This window comes from Emys orbicularis, chromosome 4, assembly GCF_028017835.1.
Source record: "Emys orbicularis isolate rEmyOrb1 chromosome 4, rEmyOrb1.hap1, whole genome shotgun sequence".
Classification (NCBI taxonomy): Eukaryota; Metazoa; Chordata; order Testudines; family Emydidae; genus Emys; species Emys orbicularis.
Genome location: NC_088686.1, coordinates 10171319 through 10196184, shown reverse-complemented (window position 1 = coordinate 10196184; position 24866 = coordinate 10171319). Strand labels below are relative to the sequence as shown.

Sequence of the window (24866 nt, the reverse complement as noted above, 5' to 3'; positions counted from 1 at the left end):
GTGACGTGCTGCTGTCGCGCAGGGACTTGGTGCGGGATGTGATGCCATGGGGCCGTGACGCGCTGCTGTCGCGCAGGGACGTGGCGCGGGACCCGAGGCCATGGGGCCGTGATGCGCTGCTGTCGCGCAGGGACTTGGCGCGGGACCCGATGCCACGGGGCTGTGCTGCGCTGCTGTCGCGGAGGGAATTGGCGTGAGATGTGATGCCACGGGGCCGTGATGCGGTGCTGTCGCGCAGGGACTTGGTGTCAGATGTGATGCCATGGGGCCGTGACGCGCTGCTGTCGCGCAGGGACGTGGCGCGGGACCCGAGGCCATGGGGCCGTGACGCACTGCTGTCGCGCAGGGACTTGGCGCGGGACCCGATGCCACGGGGCTGTGCTGCACTGCTGTCACGCAGGGAATTGGCGTGAGATGTGATGCCATGGGGCCGTGACGTGCTGCTGTCGCGCAGGGACTTGGCGTGGGATGTGATGCCATGGGGCCGTGACGCGCTGCTGTCGCGCAGGGACGTGGCGCGGGATGTGATGCCATGGGGCCGTGACGCGCTGCTGTCGCGCAGGGACGTGGTGCGGGACCCGAGGCCATGGGGCCGTGAGGCACTGCTGTCGCGCAGGGACTTGGCGCGGGACCCCATGTCATGGGGCTGTGATGCGGTGCTGTCGCGCAGGGATTTGGTGCGGGATGTGATGCCATGGGGCCGTGACGCGGGACCCGAGGCCACGGGGCTGTGCTGCGCTGCTGTCGCGCAGGGAATTGGCGTGAGATGTGATGCCATGGGGCCGTGACGTGCTGCTGTCGCGCAGGGACTTGGCGCGGGATGTGATGCCATGGGGCCGTGACGCGCTGCTGTCGCGCAGGGATGTGGCGCGGGACACGAGTCCATGGGGCCGTGATGCGCTGCTGTCGCGCAGGAACTTGGCGCAGGACCCGATGCCACGGGGCTGTGCTGCGCTGTTGTCGCGCAGGGAATTGGCGTGAGATGTGATGCCATGGGGCCGTGACGTGCTGCTGTCGCGCAGGGACTTGATGCGGGATGTGATGCCATGGGGCCGTGACGCGCTGCTGTCGCGCAGGGACGTGGCGCGGGACCCGAGGCCATGGGGCCGTGATGCGCTGCTGTCGCGCAGGGACTTGGCGCGGGACCCGATGCCACGGGGCTGTGCTGCGCTGCTGTCACGCAGGGAATTGGCGTGAGATGTGATGCCACGGGGCCGTGATGCGGTGCTGTCGCGCAGGGACTTGGTGTCAGATGTGATGCCATGGGGCCGTGACGCGCTGCTGTCGCGCAGGGAATTGGCGTGAGATGTGATGCCACGGGGCCGTGACGTGCTGCTGTCGCGCAGGGACTTGGCGCGGGACCCGATGCCACGGGGCTGTTCTGCACTGCTGTCACGCAGGGAATTGGCGTGAGATGTGATGCCATGGGGCCGTGACGTGCTGCTGTCGCGCAGGGACTTGGCGCGGGATGTGATGCCATGGGGCCGTGACGCGCTGCTGTCGCGCAGGGACGTGGCGCGGGATGTGATGCCATGGGGCCGTGACGCGCTGCTGTCGCGCAGGGACGTGGTGCGGGACCCGAGGCCATGGGGCCGTGACGCACTGCTGTCGCGCAGGGACTTGGCGCGGGACCCGATGCCACGGGGCTGTGCTGCGCTGCTGTCGCGCAGGGAATTGGCGTGAGATGTGATGCCACGGGGCCGTGATGCGGTGCTGTCGCGCAGGGAATTGGCGTGAGATGTGATGCCACGGGGCCGTGACGCGCTGCTGTCGCGCAGGGACTTGGCGTGAGATGTGATGCCATGGGGCCGTGACGCGCTGCTGTCGCGCAGGGACGTGGTGCGGGACGTGATGCCACGGGGCCGTGACGCGCTGCTGTCGCGCAGGGAATTGGCGTGAGATGTGATGCCATGGGGCCGTGACGCGCTGCTGTCGCGCAGGGACGTGGTGCGGGACGTGATGCCACGGGGCTGTGCTGCGCTGCTGTCACGCAGAGACTCCTGTTGGACACGATGCTATGGCCCTGTCACAGGTCGCTGTGCTTTCACAAAGCTCCTCTGTCCACAGCCACTGGGCCTAGAAGGCTCTAGAGGGGTTAGCGTGGGACCAACCCCACCCTGCACGTGCCCTGCCCCGCCTTGGCCGCGCCCGCTGCTCTCTCAGCGCACGGAGCCCCGCCCCCTGAGCCCGGGAGCACCAGCTCAACGCTCCGCCAGGGGGGGCGTGAACCTTCCCGCGTCCCGTAGCCGGGTGAAGACCGCAGTCCGCTCCGGCCGGCCTCGCTGATTGGCTCCGGAGCTGCCCGGCGCAGGCGCACTGGAGCCAGTCGCCGGGAGGAGGTCGGCGGCGCTTTCGTTCTTAAAGTGCGAGCGGAAGGGGCCGGCGGCTGCTGCAAAATGGTGGGTGGAGCCGCCGGAGGGAGCGGTGCCCGCCCGGCCCTGGGAGCTGCCGGCGGCGGCGGCCGCGGCGGGAGGGGCTGCCGGGCAGGGGCTGGCGATCCCCCGGCCCGGGACACGGCGCCGGACCCCGCGCCCCGCCTCGCCCGCGGAGGGGGTGGATGAGGGAGGCCTGGCCGCTCGCAGCTGCCCTGGCTTGGGCACCCTTCGTCCCCCCGCTCCATCCCCTTCCGTGGCAGCCCCAGCGGGCGAGCCCGAGGAGGTTGGCTGGGGCGCCTGTCCGAGGCGGGGGCCAAGCGGCCACCCCCAGGGCCCGTCCTGTGCAGGGCTGCGAACCCGCGTGTAACTCAGGGCGACACCCGCATCATGCGGCTGGGGGTGTAAAAACCGGGCAGCAGAAGCCCGTGAATCCCAGCGCTGGTTGAACCCGGGACACGATGGACGGAGCTCTTAGCTCTGCCTGTAGCTGTTTCCATGGCTTCGCAGCGGCACAGCAGACCGGGGAGGCTTGGCATTGATGTGTGTGTGTGGGGGGGGGGGGGGTGCTGGAAGAGTTGTGTGTATTTGTGCTGCCGTGAGGGTCTGTGTGTGCTTGGGGCTATTATGGGTGCTGGTTGTGTTCTGTTGTGTGGCTGGCTGTGGTGCTTCATGATGATCTGCACAGGTGATGAGTCAAGGGGGTGCTCCGCCCTTAGGGGCTAGGTGTGTTTGGGGCTCTATGTGTGCTAGTTGTGTTGACTTGTGTCTGGATGGGGGGGAGGAGTTGAAAATTCATGTTCGTGTGCACAGGTGGCGAGTGCTGCAGTGAGGGGCTAGGTGTATTTAGCGTGATTGTGTGGGTTGTGTTGGTGCTGAGAGAGTTGTGTGGGTGGTGAATGAGATGTGTGTGTTTGGAGTCATTGTGTGTCTTTGTCTTTGAAGAATTGTGGCAGCTGGGCCAAGTAAGCCACCATCTGTGCAGTCTCCCTCATAGAATCAATGAAATTGTTTTATGCAAATTAGCCGTAGAGTCAGGGTGGTGGTTGGCTGAATTGTCTGATATCACAGTGGTCTAGGAGTCTTGGTAGGTAGTAGATAAATAAATGCCTTGCAGTGGGTGTAATTTATAAACTCAAAATGGCAGAGAGTTTATAAATTACTGCAAATCCCACTAATGATATTTGGAACAAAAAGCTCTCAGCCATGCTTGTAGCTGTTTCTATTGCTTCATGCTGACTCAACAGACATTCTAGGCTTCAGAGTGACAATCTTGGAATCTTATTGTATAGATGGAGCAAAAATTATACCTGAAACCAAATGGGCAGGGTCTGAAGGGGACAGGAAAGGTGGAATCCTGCAGGTGTGGTCTCTAGAGTCACTGCTAGTGTATCACTGTTTTTCCACATGCTTCCCTTTGGGTTTGCTACTTTGTAATAACTTTTGTTAGGTGGAGGTGTGACAAGGGAGAAACAGTTCTAAAATGATACTGTGTATGGAAACAAGATTGTAAACTGAGGGCTTGTCTACACTGGCAATTAACAGTGCTGCAACTTTCTTGCTCAGGGGTTTGAAAAAACATCCCCCTGGGCGCTGCAAGTTGCAGCGCAGTAAAGCACCAGTGTAAACAGTGCCCCAGTGCTGGGAGCCACGCCCCTCGTTGAGGTGGTTTTTTTTTTATTTTAAGAGCGCTGGGAGAGCTCTCTCTCAGCACTGCGCTGTGACCACACAATAGGGTGACCAGATGTCCCGTTTTTATAGGGCCTATCCTGCTTTTGGGGGCTTTTTCTTATATAGGCACCTATTACTCCCCCCCCCCCCCCATCCTGATTTTTTACAGTTGCTGTCTGGTCACCCTACCACACAAGGCACGTTCAAGCACATTAGCATTGCCAGTGTAGACTAGCCCTAAAGTAGTCATGATCTTGCATGACTCCTGAGAAAGCTGCATCCTTTTTTCTTGAAGTAGAGTTCAGAAAGGTCACACAATGAGAAGTTCTTCTAGCTCTGCAGTAACTGAAGATAAATGCTTCAGTTGAAACATGCATTTCTCAGCTTCTTGCTTACACTTGGTGTATTGCTAGAAAGTGATCATTTGTGGCTGTGTGTGTGTCTATGGGGATGAGGGATATGAAAACAGTGTGACTAACTCTTAACAGGTTTCCATCCTGCCTTCCTACAGATGTTGCAATATGAAAAAATTTCTGTGTAAACAGTTTGAAAAGTCACTCTTCTGTGATCAGTTGGGAGGAGGGCAGCTGGCTAAGCTATCAGTTTTGGAAGAATTTAAAGTGTGGTTCTAGCCAGAAAAGGGACATGGTAAAAAAAAAAAAAAAAAAAAAAAATGGCACTCCGTTACTTAGCAGATTTGCTCTCTCTGCATAGACAGTCATAGATCTGCTGGCTTTAGTGAAAGCATATTTATTTATGTATTTATGTTTTACCTCTAGTGCTGGAGAGCCAGCATAGCCAATAGGGAGTGAACTGGATTATGTTCCTCATGTAAACACAAAAGAATTGTTTGTTTAATTCTATTTACAGGGCTAATTTGAGCCACCTGTGGAACCCCAGGGGATTGCACAAGTGGTTTGGCCTGCAGTACTTGCTATTATTGGAGAGAAAAGAACTTAGATAGTCTCTCATCCCAAAATGAGTTTGTGGAGCTGGCAGTTGGAAGAAATGTCTTGCTTTCAAAATGGAAACACTTGATGTGCAGTATCATTTAGAAACAATTCACATGGATCACCATGCAATATTTAATCACTTTCAGAGTAGAACCACAGTACTATGACAGCAGCAGAAGTAGATGCTAATACTAGCATGTGAGTGAGGATGATCCAAAATATAGTCTGGGGAAACAAGCACACAGCCATCATCCTCATCCTTGCAGCAGCCAGGAGCCTGAGAAAGAGTAGAGTAGTAGAGTGCCATCCCAGCAGACTCCTAGGTGGAGGAAGAAGTCTCCATTCCAGCAGTCATAGGGAGCAAACTCAAGACACCTTTCCAGAGGCTGATGAAGATGGAGTCCAAGATGCAGAATCTAGAAACAGCAAGAGAATGCTTGGATGAGGTTTGCCCTTGCTCGTTTTTTAGTGAGGAAACCCTCCTCTCTCCAATATTGGCCTCTAGTAAGGTGTCTGGTAAACTGCTCGAGGCCTGAGTTTAAAGACTAAATTTCTTCTGATCACTAAACTAGTGATGATTTCTTTTACTGAATGATTCATTTAGTGGCTGCCTTCAATAATTTTAGAATTGTTGACTTGTATTTAAAGATAGGTTTTAATTAAACTACCCCAGCAGGAAAGTTCAGGCATGTCTGAGTACTTGCAGGGAAACATTCATGGGACTTCCTCTCCCTAACTAATTCTTGACAAATTCCTCTTTATGGAGGAAGCTATCTGTAAACTAAGATAAGTGGACTAGGACTTTGGTGTAGTTGCATATGGGTTCAGAACCTTACTTCAGTATCTTTCTAAACTCTAACTTATTCCTTTAAAACTTGCTCCTCATAACATGATCATTTAGCTTTATATATGGATTTTGTTAGCCCTGATTTCTCAGGAGTGAGTGTATAAAGGAAACTCCTATGTATGGTGGTTACAGTAGTATAATTGAGCTAAAGATGGTGAACTAATTTTTCTTCCTTCTGCTTGGCAACGGTGTTCTGATATGCTTGGCATTCAGTCAAAGCTACCTATGATGACAGAACATTTGCTGAGCGGTGGAGCTGACTGTTACAACAAGACATGGGAGGGAGTGTGTATAAAGAATGATGCAGGAAATGGGCCCTGGTCAGTGTGGTGCAATTACAAATTATATGTAAAATGGTTTATAACTTAGAGGGCTAGCTGTGAAGGAACTGATCACTTTCTTTCCTACCTTCAACAGGATAATTTTTCTAATACTTCATTTTAGATTTCACTAACTCTAAGTTTTCAAAAAAGTGACTTGTAAATATAATAGTAGGAAAAGTGCACACTTTTCTCATTTAATATAGTTTGTTAAACACTTTGCGTGTAGGCAAAATTTGAAGGTTCAGAGTTCTGCTTTCATACCTAGCACAACAGGGCCCTGATTGGGGCCTCTAGATGCTATTGAAATATTAACCGCTCTTATTACTTTAAATATTCACACTGCTGTACTGGCATTAGTGTATTAAATGTGTATTTAATAGGGTGTCTTATTTCAGGGCTAAACTTGCAAAATCAGTTGCATATCTGATTCATTATTTTAACGTGTAAGTTGCAGAAACAGGATCGCTTGATAAGGTAAAAGTATAGAAATTTTCTGACTTCAGGAATCAAGAATAAATATGGAAAGACATTTGGTCCACATTTTTCTGATATTTAACTTTCCTTTTTTGGCCCAGTATGAAAAGATAAGACAAGATTTGTTTCTTGTGTACCACAAGTCCATTTTTCACTGTGTTTAATGCTTATGTTGTCGTCTTTTGTCTTTTAATACTTATGTTGTCTTTTTTTGTACATCTGAATTTTATGCATGTTCTGAATCTTCAACTAACTTCATGTAGTCATATAATTTTGGGAGGATTTTTGTTAACGGAAATTCTTTTTTCTGTAGAGTGAATCTCTGGTGGTTTGTGATGTTGCTGAAGATCTGGTGGAAAAGTTGAGAAAATTCCGGTTTCGCAAAGAAACTAACAATGCTGCCATTATAAGTAAGCTAAAATCATTGCCAACAAAAGCTACAAGGTCTTACAGAAAATCTTTGATAATTTTTAGGCTGCTGCAGCAAAATGGCGTGGACTATGCTTCTACTATAACACTAACTTTGATATTTTCCCATTCCCTCTTAACAGTAGAACAACATTATTTTATGGTATGGAACTAAAGCTTTCAGAATAAAAGCTGTCACACTTGCTGTTAATAGAAATACTTATGTGCTTAAACACTGCTTAAAATGGAAAAAGTCTACCACTGGCAGCACGAAGGTGGAGGATAAAGCGAATACTTGACCCTCTTAGGTTTGAGTATATTTGACATTCTTAAAGTAGGCTATTTCGAAATTGCTAGTTTTGTAACAAAGTTTGGGAGGAGAAGTCTTGACTGCACTGAAGTTAAAACTCCCATTGACTTCCGTGGGGCCAGAATTCCACTCATTGATTGTTGTCAGAGGGGGCGGGGAAGAAGAGGAGGGAGTGAAACTACAAGATAATGCAGTAGGTGGGTTAAATAAAAAGCTGATTATTATATGCATGTAATTCTAGAAAAGTTGCAATTTTAACCTTTAATTAAAAAAAAAAAAGGTGTGTGTGGAGACAGCACCCCGTATAGATGCACAGTTCACCTATGTTATGTTTTTATTATAGTGAAGATTGACAAGGATAAGCAGCTGGTGGTACTGGATGAGGAGCATGAGGTTTGTTAAATGAACTGTAAATAAGAATACCTTCAGCTTGCCGTGTATTGTTGCTGCTGAGGTGCTGTCTTAGTGTCAAATTGTTCTCAAACTGTTAATCTCATTTGGGTTATGAACCTCCTTCAAATCTATGGTTACTCTGCGGGTGAAGCATGATACGCTATTAATTGAGCTGTACGGTAGCAATTGTATGGCTAATTATCCAAACAAAATGGTTTAAGATTTAAAATGTTAATTAAATTATATTTGAATAAAAATTATGCAAAAAGCATCTCTCTCCATTTGCTGGCTCTCTGGAAGAATTCTTGCTGAGCCTTTTGCTGACTTGTACTCTGGACTCTGCATTGACCTGCCATTAGTTAGAAGTTAGGATTGTCTTAATCCCTGTAGACAGGTGGAATAATAACTTGATCTCAATCTGTAGTGTTGGCCTACACAGGGACAGCATGAAACCTTATGCAATGACTTGAAAAATAACTTTTACCCCTCTCCCAGAATGTTAAAAAATATAATATTTGAAGAGGAGAATATTGGCCACTATGAATGGTTAGGCTTGTTCACTAGTCCAGGAACTGGTCTCTCACAGATGGAGACCAAGGGCTAGATTTCAGGATCAGTTTGTATTGCTGGTTGTAGCAAATCTTGCACGCTCGTGTTCAGTAGCAGAGATTGAAATATGTGGTGAGTGCCAGTATATCTAAAACTAGAGTGGAGCCACAAAACATCAGTTTCTTAAACTGATAAGGACACAAACAGATTTTTTTTTATATTAACATTAAATCTCTTATACAAAATTACTAAAGCAGTTTAGCAATCAATTTACAGTGGAATCGTCCTATGACTGTTCCCATAGGATTGCTCTCAGTTAAATTGTAGCGATGTAACTCTAGATGTAGCAGTGTCTTACTCCCATTACCCTCGTATTCTAGCCCGTATAGTGTGTAGGTCTGAGTTTCTCGATACTTTAAATGACTGCTTCTTGGAGCAGCTGGTACGGGAACCCACAAGGGGAGAGGCAACTCTCGATTTAGTCCTGAGTGGAGCGCAGGAGCTGGTCCAAGAAGTAACTATAACAGGACCGCTTGGAAATATTGACCATAATATAACAACATTTAACATCCCTTTGGTCGGAAGAACACCTCAACAGCCCAACACTGTGGCATTTAATTTCAGAAAGGGAAACAATGCAAAAACGAAGGGGTTAGTTAAACAGAAATTAAAAGGTACAGTGACTAAAGTGAAATCCCTGCAAGCTGCATGGACGCTTTTCAAAGACTCCATAATAGAGGCCCAACTTAAATGTATACCTCAAATTAAAAAACACAGTAAAAGAACTAAAAAAGAGCCACCATGGCTTAACAACCATGTAAAAGAAGCAGTGAGAGATAAAAAGACATCTTTTTAAAAAATGGAAGTCAAATCCTAGTGAGGTAAATAGAAAGGAACATAAACACTGCCTAATTAAGTGTAAAAATGTAATAAGAAAAGCCAAAGAGGAGTTTGAAGAATGGCTAGCCAAAAACTCCAAAGGTAATAACAAAATGTTTTTTAAGTACATCAGAAGCAGGAAGCCTGCTAAACAACCAGTGGGGCCCCTGAACGATCGAGATAGAAAAGGAGCGCTTAAAGACGATAAAGTCATTGCGGAGAAACTAAATGGATTCTTTGCTTCAGTCTTCAGGGCTGAGGATGTTAGGGAGATTCCCAAACCTGAGCCAGCTTTTGTAGGTGACGAATCGGCGGAATTGTCAGAGATTGAGGTGTCACTAGAAGAGATTTTGGAATTAATTGATAAACTTAACAGTAACAAGTCACCAGGACCAGATGGCATTCACCCAAGAGTTCTGAAAGAATTCAAATGTGAAGTTGCGGAACTATTAACTATGGTTTGTAACCTGTCCTTTAAATCGGCTTCCGTACCCAGTGACTGGAAGATAGCTAATGTAACGCCAATATTTAAAAAAGGCTCTAGAGGTGATCCCAGCAATTACAGACCGGTAAGTCTAACGTCCGTACCGGGCAAATTAGTTGAAACAATAGTAAAGAATAAAATTGTCAGACACATAGAAGAACATACACCTCTACCTCGATATAACGCGACCCGACATAACATGAATTCAGATATAACGTGGTAAAGCAGTGCTCTGGGCTGGGGGGGGGCGGGGCTGCGCACTCAGGTGGATCAAAGCAAGTTCGATATAATGCAGTTTCACCTATAATGCGATAAGATTTTTTTGGCTCCCGAGGACAGCGTTATATTGAGGTAGAGGTGTAAATTGTTGTTCCTGTAAAGGGAAATCATGTTTTACTAATCTATTAGAGTTCTTTTGAATGGGTCAACAAACATGTGGACAAGGGGGATCCAGTGGACCTAGTGTACTTAGATTTCCAGAAAGCCTTTGACAAGGTCCCTCACCAAAGGCTCTTACGTAAATTAAGTTGTCATGGGATAAGAGGGAAGATCCTTTCATGGATTGAGAACTGATTAAAAGATAGGGAACAAAAGGTAGGAATAAATGGTAAATTTTCAGAATGGAGAGGGGTGTTCCCCAAGGGTCAGTTCTAGGACCAATCCTATTCAACTTATTCATAAATGATCTGGGGAAAGGGGTCAAAAGTGAGGTGGCAAAGTTTGCAGATGATACTAAACTGTTCAAGATAGTTAAGACCAAAGCAGACTCTGAAGAACTTCAAAAAGATCTCACAAAACTAAGTAATTGGACAACAAAATGGCAAATGAAATTTAATGTGGATAAATGTAAAGTAATGCACATTGGAAAAAATAACCCCAACTATACATACAATATGATGGCGGCTAATTTAGCTACAACTAATCAGAAAAGAGATCTTAGAGTCATCGTGGATAGTTCTCTGAAGACGTCCATGCAGTGTGCAGCGGCAGTCAAAACAAACAGGATGTTAGGAATCATTAAAAAGGGGATAGAGAATAAGACGGAGAATATCTTATTGCCCTTATATAAATCCATGGTACACTCACATCTTGAATACTGCGTACAGATGTGGTCTCCTCATCTCAAAAAAGATGTACTGGCACTAGAAAAGGTTCAGAGAAGGGCAACTAAAATGATTAGGGGTTTGGAACAGGTCCCATATGAGGAGAGATTAAAGAGGCTAGGACTATAACAGCGTTTAAAAGAGAACTTTATAAATTCATGGAAGTTAAGCCCGTTAATGGATATTAGCCAGGATGGGGAAGGAAGGGTGTCCCTAGCCTCTGTTTGTCAGACGGTGGAGATGGATGGCAGGAGAGAGATCACTTGATCATTGCCTGTTGGGTTCACTCCCTCTGGGGCACCTGGCATTGGCCCCTGTTGGTAGACAGGATACTGGGCTAGATGGACCTTTGGTCTGACCTAGTATGGCCATTCTTATGTTCTGAGTTCACCTATTGAAAGACTGCTTGTGTTTTAATATTACTAGGGCATTTCCCCTGATGAACTAAAAGATGAGCTGCCTGAGAGACAACCTCGATATCCTTTTTCTAATGTTGCTGGTATTGTTTTGTTTACTGAAAAAAAATTAAATCTAAAATGCATTTGAAATTGAATTTTCCTTTTTTTTTTTTCTTCAAACAAGTATTTGCCTACAATGGAAATTCTCCCTATGTTAATTCAAAAATTGATTAATTTTCATGATATATTCTGTAGTCACATGCCATTTCTTAGCAAAGACTTGTACAATGGTATAGTGAAGTCTCTACTTCTAAGACTTGGTTACTTTCACCGTGTTTTGAATGGCTTTCAGTCTGCTCTTTTGCAGGGATATTCAGCACATTAATTCAACAGAAAGATTTAAATTAACACTTTAGCTATAGGTTCTCCATTTAAAGGTTAGCAAAGCACACGAAACCATCCAATGTTTGATGTGCAAAGAGCTACCAACAAATAGTTTGCAAAGAGAGCATGCAAAGAGCAGCAAAAATTATCTCTTTAGAAAAAGAAATCTGACTACTTATGAAGTTTCAGCTAAATCAGATATTTAAAACATTGTAGAGAGAAATCATTGGAAAATGACTTGTAGTGAAAAGGACAATATTGAGAACTAACATTTATTTTACAAAATATTCACACAAACACCTGTCTCAGATGTGGGTTATGTTACTGAAAAGCAGGGTAAATCCTCCAATGGCTCAAACTCCAATCGGAATAGAAACTGAGATGGGAGCAAGATGAAACAGTACAGAAACTGATGTATGTAAGCATCTTTTAGAACAGATGGCAAAGGGAGATTTATTTTTGCCTATAACAAGCTCAGCTAATGAATGTAAGGATTATGTTCTAAGAGATCAGTGCGTTGTGGTTTTTTTTTTTAGTTTCCTTAACCTCAGAAAAACATTCATTGTGTATAGTTACAAGTATCAGCATGATGATGGAAGAGTTTCTTATCCATTGTGCTTTATCTTCTCCAGTCCAGTCGGTGAGTAAACATTGTGAATGGTAGTTGCTATATCCTATAAATGTGGAAGTTCTTGTATCTATGAAACAAAAAACGCCTAATGCTTAAGATCAATGGTTTTCACACTTAAGGCCAAATTCATCAGTATGCTCTCTCTGGCTTAAAGGGTTTGCAAATTCACAGTAAGGGCTCCCTGACAAACTTCTTTGGAGGGGGAGTTCCTGGCAGGCACAGAGCCAGTTGTATGCGACCTCCTACAGGAGTGTCAAATATTCCTGTGTCCCAGCTGCCAGAACAGCTGTTGCAGCTGGGGCCCACATTAGAGCAACTCTCATGCTGCCTTAGTCCGTACCAGGGACCGAATGGCCCTGAAGAAACCTAGGAGGGGGAGGAAAAAAGCCAACTCAGCACCTCGACTTTGTTACAAACTCTGTTCATACGCAGGGAATGAATTGGCCCTTGAGATCAGTCTGCACTTTCTGAATTGTAATAGGGTGGCTTTCTGCAGCTATTAAATTACATTGTAATCCTTGAGAGAGAGAGAGAGAGAGAGAGCATTGTTTTACCCTTCACTACTCTGCTTGCTTGAATAACCAGGTGGGTGTTAAAGTTTAGCAATAAAGGTACAGAAAAAGGTGTGGATCTTCAGTAGTTAATTTCTGTAACAAGTTCTAAGCCATGCCTATGGTGCTAGGTTCTGCTCTGTGAGAGCTCGACCCGTGGTAAGATGCTTCACAGGAGACCTTATCTAGAATTTATTTCCGTAATTATTGTATCTTAAGATTTTGTTTGTAGAAGTTCCCCTCTATTTTCAGTGTCTGGTTAAAACTACTACAAAGAGTCAGGACATAGATGGCTTGCTAAATGAAATAAAGCTGGTAATATTATTTTTTTTGTCCAATCAGTTTATTTTTCTTTGTCTTGCCCTGAAAGTTATTGCATGAGATTAGTGGCTAGACTCAGATAAATGCATTCCTTGTATAAGACTGCATCTGTGGTTCAGGAAGAAATTGGAATCTATTAGAAACAGCAGCAAAGGTAACTTGCTTTCTGGTAGATCAACGCTCTTGTAGAATATAAGATAGCAGGAAGAGGTGATGGATTTAGCCTCTGCTTCGCTGGCTGTGCAGTTTGAATTGTGATACAATTGCTCTCTTGAGTCCAGTTTTAAGCAGAACTACAGACACAGCTAGATCTGACCACCGACCCAGCCCACTTTCACATCACTTTAATATAGTCTTGACAAGTACTAAACATTCAAAGCAAAACTAAAGACGATACTGTGTACAAAGAGACAATTGGGTCATTCTGTTGATTGGAAACTTCCTGCATACAAGCTGGATTTTAAAAAAAATCTTGTTCATGAATTTCAGTCCAACTGTCAAACACCGCTTTGCTTTCCTTCCCCACAACTACAGGATGCAAGCCTGAACAACAGATGATGTACGCTGGGAGCAAGAATAAGCTGGTACAAACAGCGGAACTCACTAAGGTATAATTTATCAGGGGGTAACCGTGTTAGTCTGTATCTACAAAAACAACAAGGAGTCTGGTGGCACCTTAAAGACTAACAGATTTATTTGTGCATAAGCTTTCGTGGGTAAAAACCTCACTTCTTCTGACCAGTTGCAAGAATCTTTCATAAAAAGCAGAATGTGAGTGTACATAAGATGCTGTTCTGTCTTGACAGTCTGTCTCACATGTACACAATACAACAGGATCGTTATGTTCTTGCATGTTTTAAATTGCGTTCAGCAGGTGTCCATCTTGCAGGAAGCCTAAAGAAAGAGGAGAGTAAGCATGGAGATTTAAAAAAAAAAAAAAAAAAATCCACAAGAGGACAGTGAGCCCCGTAATTCATGGTTGAACTAGGATGTTTTTAATAGAAGTACATTGTCTTGATTTAAAGATTTCAAATGGTGTGGTAGAACCCCCATCTCTTGATAAGCTGTTGCAGTGGCTAATTACCCTCACTTAAAAATATGTGCCTTATTGTAGTGAACCCTTCATAACCATCGCTGAAGCATGAAACACCTTAGGTGTCTATTTTCTAACAATGGTAGAATGGGTCTTGCCAACTGAAGAAGCATCCTCTGGTTGGATAGTTGGTTCTGACACTGTTGGGTCAGAAATAGGAGATTATAAAATCTCCCCCGGACACCTGCAGTACACCTGAAAGTTAATGCTGAAACTCACAGGTGCTATTCTGCTTTCTTTTCCCCTTCCCATCTTGGTTGCTACCTTTGCAAATCTTATACTTTAGCCAGGGAAGAACAGGCTTAGTGGTCTGGCTTGCAGTCAGCTCCACGATACATTTAGGAAACACCAAGTCTGGAGAAGAGGGCCCTCCAGTTGGAGGGGAGAAGTGGGAGGAAGCAGGCTTTAGAGAGCTGGCTGTTCTGGCAGAAGGAGACTGTCTCATAGGCCTGGAAGGAACTGAGGCATGAGAACTATAGCCTGTAAGAAAAGAGGGGGGACAAGGGGTGGGGGTCCCCTGAGGAGAAAGGTGAACTCAGGTTATGCACAGCTAATCCACTTGGTGAGTGGGGAAGTCTGGTCAGGTTTCTCAGGGGCCAGGGAAGCTAGAGACCAGCTGCATGTGGGTGTTACCCTCTTTTTGGCAAGAACCACAAACCGTTTGAAAATTGCCTGGAGGAAGGCCAAGGAATGGATTAGTCAGATCTGATCTTCTGGAACTGACCCCACTCTGTACCCAGGTCAGAGTGTTAACTTTCTGCTTCAGATTTAGATTTTAAATGTGCTTTATTCATACCTCTCACTGAAGCTTGATTTCATTCTGGCTCATGCTAGGGCCTTCTCCTGATCTGGGTCTCATACATGACTTAATCGACTTACCCCACTTCTTGGTGGCTTGGTAGATTAGCCTAGTTTCTGTTATGCTAGTCTGTGCTATCATATTGATCTTTTTCCCCATCTTTTACTTAACAAATCAATATGCCAGTAGACAGCAGTGAATAACAGATTGAACATGAGAATCCGTGTCTGTAGACTGGGATAGAAAACAAGAAGAAGATGGTGCAAAAGTGGAAATAAACAAAGGGACAAAAAAGATGTAAAAAAACAAAACAAAAGACCTTAATAATAATAATAAAGAAAACCTTGTGGATTACTAAGAAGGTAGAATGGATGGGGAGGAGTAAACAGATGATTCATGCCCTGCAATGGGTAAATTCACTGGTGATTTTATGTATTTTGTTATCCTTTTTACTCTCAGCTGAATACTGTAGTGTCAACATCAGCGCTGTGTGTGTGTACACGTGTATATGTATAGTGCTGAAAAATGTGACTCTTACAATTTCACATTGGTCTTAATAGCATGGTCAAAATATCTTGCATTCTTCTATTAGTATACAGTATGTCTTGTCTTGCTAATAATTCTAACTTGATTCTCCACAACTTCAATTTTTTTGTCTTGATTGCATTAGATAAAAGAATGTTCTCAAGGCTCTGTGGACATGTTATTGATGCAACATTGTTTTATATTGACCTAGCAATTGACTGTCCTAAAAAGATTGGGCATCACTCAAATGAGTTGCAATGATTCCAAATGGAGTGGAATAGTGTAAAATTCATCTATTCTGTGCCAGTATCAAAATCCAGAGTTACTTTCCTGCTAGGTGTGTATTGAGCAGGGAATGGTGTACTTGTTTCTGTTTAATTTGCTGTATCAAGGCCTTACTGAAGACTCTCTTCTGCAAATCTTTGTATGTATTTAATACTTAGATACACCAATGAGTACTGCCACGATACTTTTAAGTATCAGATGAGCAAAATATTATGGTGATACTTTGAGGCTTCTGCCTGCTTACAAGTTAATAATAATCCTGGGCTGAAAAAAATTAAAAGCCTTCAGAGTTAATTCAGCCCAGAATATGGTTATTGTATTGCAAACAGGAAGCACCTTCACATATTATAGTAAATCTATTAGCATCCCTGAGCTGTGACTGACGATGCCACTTCAGAGTCACTTAAAAGATTGTTTGTTTGTTATATCCTTATCATATATAATGTAGAATCTTAAGAGAACTACAAATGAAGGTAGCAAGTCCCAGAAACAGTAATTATGGCTCTCCGTAACTTGACCAAATCGTAACATGTATTTCCATTAGGGTCTCACGTTTTATTCTAGGTTATTAACCTGTCCTTGCAAAAAATGTGCATGAAGCAAAATGGTAACGTGATGATTCCTAGTGTAGAGTGACTATTTTTTAAAAGTACACTAATGCATTTTATCAATAGAAGTGTGGTATAATGTGTTCTTTTCTTCCAAGGACTGAAATGTAAATATTTAACCTGATACAATTTTGTTTTAGGTATTTGAAATAAGAAATACAGAAGACCTAACTGAAGAATGGCTGCGTGAGAAACTGGGCTACTTCCATTAAGAGAACCTCTGTATTAAGTATTTATATACCATCCTGACAATACTGGAACCAGACACGAATACTTACGCCTAAAAATGCACTATATTTACAGCAGTTTCCTGCAGTATATTTCTTGTACAAAGTTTGGGGAAGGAGAGGAAGATTAGTCTCCGTGAAGTAAAACTTTGCAAAGTGTTTCCTTGTGTAGAACTCTAAAAGGAAGCACTTCTCTGCAGGGATTCTCTTTGTGCACTCTTGTGACTAATATTTCTATAATTACTACAGTTCAGTTCAGAAACTGTTAACTATTTACAAACATTTGGAAGCTGACACTAACTTTTCATGAGCTGCAAATGCATCCTTTTGACAGATCCTGTATACTAGCAGTTTGTATGTTAAAATAGCATACGGCCACTTGTTAAAATTGAGAATTTTTTTTGAATTTCCCTAATTAAAGTCTATGGAAGTGTTAATATTAAACTGAAACCAAGTGTTTATATGACAAACATAACTTCACATGAAAAAAATTCTTTTTAGGACTTTTCAGTACTGATTCTCTTTAATTTTAATAAGTATCTCCGTTGATTGTGAGTCAATCTAACTAAATTTCAGGGTAAAGTTCTATGACCACTAGTCAGTCATAAACTAGTTTCTGTAAGACTATTTTATAACTCTTAAGGGCTTAATTACAATATTGGTTACATGCATTCTGGATTTTTACATGCAAGACTTAATATTACACTATTTATAAATTAACCTCTTCACTCACATTACCTGTTATATGAACACCTGTTAATACTGTGTGCCTTTAATTTGTTAGCTTTAAAAGGACTAAGAATTTTACATTATTTACTCCAAATTTGGTAAAAACTAACCTTTTTTAAATGGTCTAAGTAACATGTTTTCTAATGCCTAGTGGTGCAATTAAACATTTATAAAATAAAACACACCTCGACTTAAAATGCCAGCTATCTGCTCCCATCAGTAAAGACCTGGGAGTGCAGGGGTTCAAAGCTCTTAAGATCTTGTGAGTGATTTAGAATAGTCTGATTTTGTTCGTGTCGAGAAACCTTGGCCATATATAGACCTTGTATCTTTTTTTTACGAAAGGAGGTCTCCTAGCTTAATTGCTTGTCAGTCAAAACTACATTCCAGCTAGGACTTCTGCGCATAAGTAACCTCATTCAATCTTTAAGTTTCATCTCTTTTTGGTAAAATAGCAAAAATTCTAATATGAAAATAGTACTTTTTATAATATAGCTAAAAACTAACCTTTTAAAGGGTCTGTTTTATATAAAAGTAGAATAGTATTTTGAGTTGGGATATCCTGGTTAGCCCATGCAGTGGCAAACAGGTACTCCCGTGACAGTATCTCAGTTATGACTCACATGAGTGTTTGTCATGCTACTGAATAAGTGGCTTCTCATGAGCAGCTTCCAATCATGAACAGCTGTAGCTTAAAGTATAGTTGCTCTAATAATGTGTGTTTTGGTGAGGAGGAGGAGTGAATTAATCAGTTGTTAAATTGGGAGGCCAGTATTTCATTCTGTAAAACCTTTGCTGGGAGAATGCATGTTTTCTTGCAAACACATGCTGTGTAAGAGTATTAAACATGACTCTGTTTAAGACGACCACATGGACCCATGCAATGCTCTTCAGTAGCAGCAGTTCATGTTTAGCTTGACTTATTGATTTATTCCTCCTTCATACACACATCTCTCAAACATCAGAGGGCTTTTCAATGTGTACAGGCTATGATGTGATTGAGCGAGACCATTAGTTCAGTGTAGGAAAAGTGACTTTTAACTGGAGGAAATAAGATCCTATGTTGATGTATTGAACTGGAACAACATTTCCTCATTTCCCTGGACAGAACGTGTATTGATTGTAAAAAATGTTCTTTTGTCTTTCTCATGTGCTACAGATCAATAGAAGCAATTTCTTTAGTTAAATAAGGCTTTGGTCTTTAAATTGGTATTACTTGCAAAAGCAATTTAAAAAAAAAAAAATCCGACTTGAAGGTCTTGCTTCACTTGTATTGCATGAACTATAAGGCATTGTGATGTCAAAATCCAGTAGGGCAGAAAGAAGCTGCCAGTTGTGCTGTGAGCCTGTGACATTCTTTAATATTCAGCCTAGCTTGTGGTGGGAAAACTGGATTTGTAAACCACTAACCCAGAGCAGTGTGCTTTGTATGCTATGTTGGACTGGCAGTAGTCACTTTACTACTTGCACAGGGCTTAGCAGGAAGAATGCTCATAAAGGGGGGGAAATGTGCCCCATCAAGAAAACTGTTCTTAGTGTGTCTTTTTAGATGAAAATATGGGGTTTTCTGTGCTAAACTTATAATTGTACTTACAAATTAAGTGATTCTGTGAGAGTCACCTGGGGTGTCACCAGTTCTCTGCACATAGTCTCCTCCTGCCTTGATTCCCCATATCAAGAGCACTTCCTCCTGTTCAGTTCTTCCCATTCCCTTCTTCAGCACTTCACCATTCTACCCACCCCATTCAGATCTCAGATGTTCCTGCTGCCCTATCTTCTAACTTCCCTCCACTGCACCCCATACCCCAGAGTCTTCCCTTTATGCTGCTTCTCAAGAACCTCCATTGCCTAACTCCCAGTCATATGGGACTGCTCTGAAGACTGACGTGATGGGTAGGGCCTACACAGGCAATGAATTCCTAAAAGCCTTGGTGGACCAGGCAGCAGTGTTGCTCTGTAAGTTGTGGGAGTAGAGTGCTGTCTTTGTCCCCTTTCTTCTCAGCTCTGCAGCGAAAGGGAGGGAAGTGTGGGGGGAGTCCTTGCGGAGAACAGCTGCTGTTTTAGGGCTAATCTACACTTAATATATGTCAAGATACTGTACAGTCTCCTGCTGCTCACTGTCCAGTTCTCAAGGTCCCAGGACTGGCTCTGAGATATGGTAGTGTGCAGAACTATAGTACTTTTAAAGTAAAGGCATAACTAACCCCATTCAAATCTCTACTGTGGATGTGAGATTTGTAATGCTATCATATCGCTGACTACCCAATCTTGTTGTTTGAACTGCCTTTCTTTACAGCTACCCATGAAGATTAGCAGGAGGCAGATACATGGTGTTCAGAAAGCCAGTATATTCTAACTTTGTTTATTGTTAGTTTAATTTATGCCTGTCTGATGTAACCAAACTCCTCTCTTCTCTGCCAGTGTTTCGGAGATCTCTAAAGAGTACTCAAAACATGGGGCAGAGGCTTGCTTTAAATTATCACGAGACTTGTTAAGCTTTGTAGCTAAAGGTCACTCAGCATTTTCCATTAGAAACTCCTATTTTTTTTTCAGGAGTCAATCACTCAGCCATAAAAAGGTTTCCTGACCAGAAACTTTACTTAAAGGTCTCCAACAGGTGGCGTTTTTCTGCCACACTTAATTTGGCTGTTTTAAATTTCAAATAGGTGTATGTGGCAGGGAGGAGTGGGAGGAATCTCTTGTAATCCCGTGTGTGAGGAAAAAGCCAAACTGACTAAAGCATGAGAGTTTTTGCATGTTTTCACTTCATAAGATGGACTGGTTATATTGCATATGTTCGTGAAAAAATTAAATGCACTATTCGGTGGTTTAAAAGTATTTCTCGTACTATGTATGCCTCCCTTGATAGACCAGAATGTCAATAATGCTGGGACCTACACCTTTCCAATGTATTGTGTAAAGGTGCCTTGTACATTCCCACTGAGCTGATATTTTTGTATCTTAATCTATAAAATGACTTTTAGTCCAGAAGTTACATAAAATTAATGCTAAGGGTCAAAGTTAAATGTGCAAAAGCAAGGGAATTCCGATTTTAAAAAAATCGCTCCGGGATTTCTCAGTTGTGCTTTGGAATGTAAGCGTGTCTCAGCATTCCGCTCGGACTGCAAAAGTGAGTTGTGATGGGAGTAAAGGCTCCAGTGGAAGCTCTCCACTTCTTCCTTTTGCGTTTATTACGTTGGGTCAGGTGTACAATGTTACCTTTGGGTGCTGATGTATGCTAAGGCAAGCTGCCAGTGCTACGGATGGTAAAAAGATCAGGAGCCTTGAAATATTGATGGTCAGTCTTATTAATCTAACCATTCCATGTAACTGTTAATGTCAATAACTGGCACAACTTCCATCTGGTATTTAGTCTCTGCTAGTTCACACTGCATGTTTATTTTTAAACCAAATCTTTTGCTAAGCATGGTGCTTGTACTGGTTTAAATAAAATGTGAATACTCAAATCACTATTCTGTTTCTTGTTTTAGCTACCTACAGAATGCTGGGCAAGGTCTAAACACGTGGCCCATGTGCAAACTAGCCACAATAGGCCTTTATTCCATTCTCCTTTAAGCAACGGACACTGTGAGTAGGCCCATCTGGGAGAGAAGGAGCTAGTGGACCTGGTGGGTGGGAAGAGTACAAGTGCCATGCCATGATTCTTTCCTCCTCCACCTGTGGGATCAAGGTTGACTGTGGCAATTGGGGAGGTCTCTACCTCTTACCCCTCTGAGGCGTCATCTTCCATAAAATAGGGCTAACTTTGTTGCCCTTAACTAGCATTGTCACAGCTGGGGGAAGCAAATGGAATCCTGATTCTCCATTGCCTTGGGTCACTGTAAAAATATGATCAAATTGGAATGGTAGCACTCTTTACACCTGTGCAACAGGAGTATAAGATGACACAGTCAAGAATGGGCCTTAGCACAAATAATAATTGTGTGGGGTTTCAGGGCAGCAGTCATTAGAGCCCCTTCTAACGGAACCATGCTACCATGGACAGGGTCGATCGAGTTCATCGCTTTGATTCCATAAACCTGCCTCTGCTCCCAGCTAAATGATTCAGAGGAAGCTATGCTGTAGAAGTTAGCTATGTGTACACACAGCTTAAGTTGGTATAAGTTAGAAGTATGAATAAGCTACCCCCCTGAGCGATGTAAGTTACACCAACCTAAGCACTAGTGTGGACAGCGCTATGTCTGCAGGAGAGCTTCGCCCACTGACATAGCTACTGCCGCTTGCAGGGGCTGGAGTAATTAAGTCGAGGGGAGAGCACTCTTCCACCAACTTAGTGCCTGCACTAGGAGCGCTATAGTGGTGCAGTGCACCACTGTAAGCTCTGTAATGTAGCCATAGCCAAACTTCCCCCTTCCTTGCCTACCTCTTCCTTTTGATTTAGCTCTGCTATTGATTAATTCTGCTTCCCTAGTTCTCAGCCCCCTCCCTGCTCTCTGCCAGACAAGGTTCAGATGACTTTTGTACACCCTTCCTCACTCACCTGGGATGGGGGATGACCTGGCCAATCTAGGGAGTCGATAAAACAATAAAACCTGCTAATGTTCAAGAAAGGCTGCAAAGAAATGCTGTGAATAAGCGGAAGTGCTTGTCAAAGCAGAAAACCTGTGGTGAGAGCTATTTGTAGCTCTAAAGATGGAAACTCTTTGGATTTAGCCTCTAGACCTGTGACTGTTTGGCAGAGCAGTCTTGTAACTACTGCTTGAAAGATTTCTCACAGTGCACTCCTTTGGTGCTGGAAGCCTGCCTGTTACTTCTCTGCAGTGGAGATCCACATAGGCAATGAGACAACTGCCTTTGTGTGGACCCACACTATCACTTCTTCCTTCCCCACTCTGTCTGGAATTGCAGAATATTTAGAGGAAGAAAGTGAGTGGTGGTTGGGGATGTTATCCTTTATATTGTATTGGGGTCTGAGGTCCTAACAGTGACGACAGATGCTGCTATTAATGGTTCACGTCATTAACGCAGAGTTAAGATTGCCTTATGATAGCTTGTGCCATTCCAGAACGCGAGTTTGCCACTCAAACTTCTGAAAACCAGGAAGTACAGAGTTAAGGTAAATGCCTACTGTGATAGTCTGTAGCCCCATATTCATCCCTTTTGCAAGACTCTGTTAAATTTTGTACAAAGCATACTGTGTAAGGTATCATTTGAAAATTCATGATTTGCTGAGCATTATTGTCCTGGTAAAATGTGTGGCAACACTGTATGTAAAGATATAAAATTCCACTGTATGATATTACTCAGGACATGTTCTGGAGGGCAGTCACAGACAAGTTCAACAGGGACAAAAGGCTAGCCAGGGCCTCAGCCAGGTGTCTGTGAGATCAAATGGACCACCGCCTGATTGAGTGGCCACTCTTGGGCAAGAGAGATCTATATTTTGACAAAGCAGCAGGTTAAAGTTCCTGGCCACACCAACTTTCTGTCTCTTGAACATCAGCTGGAGATGATTCTTGCGCAAGAGAAAGGGCTATAAATGGAGAAGTTAGACCCCCCCACACACACATTCCCCAATCATCTTCCCCTTGCTCTCCACTAACAGCATCATCAAGACTTGAACAAGGAAGCAGCATTGAACTGGAGGGGCGGGGTGAGATCTTGACTGAAAGACGTTCAGCCAATAAGACGGCTGGAATATGTGGGGTGAGAGACCTTTGCTTTGTGTTCACTTAGCTTGTTAAGTTAAGTGGTGTTTGTGTTTTCCCTTTTATGTCCTTGTAACCAATTCTGACTTATATGCTTCGTTACTTGTAGTCACCTACTAACTATAGAAATAATAGATTTTTAAATTTGTTTTGTTTTTATTCAAATCAGTGTGTTTGGATTGAAGTGGTTGGGGAAACTCCATTTGGGATAACAAGATTTGTGCATACCATTTTCTATTAATAAAATGACGGACTTTATATGAGCTTGTGTTGTCCAGGAGTGTGCTGGGCAGTACAAGACGCACAGTGCTGAGGGAAAGTCTGGGACTGGGAATTCGCTGGTGGTGTTGCCCTGCAGTGTAGTTCATGAGTGGCTGGCTACAGCACTCGTACAATGTAGCTGGGAGTGATTTACATGCTGGGGGCTGTGCGTGAGCTGACAAGGAGTGGTCGCTCTCACAGCGAAGCAGTGTAAAAGGCATCCCAGGTTGGAGAATTGAGGGGGGACAGCTGTTCATCAGTCCAGATTGCACCCTGGGGAATGTCACAGTAAGTAACCACTCTTGGTAATTGGATGGGGGTGGCTTTTGGCTCCCTAGAGGTCATAGGAAGCAGTTTGGGATTGTGGGATGTTTCTGCCAAAATGATCAGCAGTGAAGTCACTACAGATATGAATGTTAATTTATTGTTAGGTTTCAGAATCGACATGACTGAGATGAATGGGCAGTATACACCTCTGAGCTGTTGCTTATGGTAGACAACACTGGACTGGCTTATGCTCCATTTGTGGTTTTCAGGGTTTCCTTTACAACCACAACTCTTTATGAATGCTTAAATTCTTAAGTGCAGTTTGGTGGCAAATTTCACAGCTGTGTAATACACGGGGCTCTGACTTTTGCTTTTAACTTGTTCAATATGTTTTTTTTATTGATCATGACACTTTGTATTGAAAAGTTTAACTGAGCAATTACCCTATTCAAATTTTCTATAAACTGCTGATCTTTATCACTTGTGAGGTAGCAATACTGAGAATACTGGTTCTGGTTCACTTACTGATCTTGATTAGCAGGAGATGAAAAGGCCACTTCCATTCTATGCAGAAATATGCTGTTATCACTGTAACCCTTTCCTCTATTCCCTCCCATCACTCCCTTCACTATTATGATGTGTCTTAATTTAAGATTGTATAAATGCTTTGGAACAAGGGCTGTCTATTATGATACATCTGTACAGCACCTAGGACAATGTAGTCCTTGGTCTGGTTGGAGGCTCTAGACAGCTACTCAATACACCAGGAATTGAAGCAAACATTTTTTTTTTTTTTTTTTTTTTTTTTTAAGAATAGATTTACAAAATAAGTGAAGTTTATCAGCCTCTTTCACCTCTTGATTATTTCCCCACAACCATTTTGTAACATGTCACTCTTTTGGGAACCTCAAACATCCTTTCAGTTAGGTAATTTTCACTGTTGGTGTTGCAGAGATGTCTCCTACCTAAATTAACTGATCCTCATTGAGATTGTACTCCGCCTAATCTGACCCCTCGAATCATTTAGATGTATTAAACAAGTGTTCCCCAGCAGGAAGCTAGAATAGCACAGAGGGTGCGGGCAGAAGAGATGTGGATGTTTGGGATAGGTACAGGATAGTCAGTCCCCCTCACTGCAAATGTAGTTCTGCTCATGGGGGTTTTCTGGAAGGAACATACTATCCATCCCTGCTGCTGTGATGGCCCATAAGGCAGCTAGCTCCAGGAATATGGCTTCTCCGTTCTCATGGCACTTAGCTAAGCTACATTGAAACCCCCATGCAGAGCAACATGTGCTGTAACATTCTCATCAGTGGAGAAATAGGAAGGGGGGATAGAAAAGACAAGAGGGA

General features: G+C 43.6%; 1 protein-coding gene across 1 annotated transcript; it reads left to right on the top strand.

Annotated features, from left to right (window-relative positions):
• The first annotated feature begins 2339 nt into the window (after nt 1-2339).
• Nucleotides 2340-17034, top strand: GMFB (glia maturation factor beta). The gene is made up of 7 exons (XM_065403602.1): nt 2340-2399; nt 6954-7050; nt 7702-7751; nt 11193-11242; nt 12106-12188; nt 13586-13659; nt 16502-17034. Exons 1-7 carry the CDS (start codon nt 2397-2399, stop codon nt 16571-16573), a joined length of 429 nt encoding a protein of 142 aa, XP_065259674.1. The 5' UTR covers nt 2340-2396; the 3' UTR covers nt 16574-17034.
• The last annotated feature ends 7832 nt before the right edge of the window (nt 17035-24866 follow it).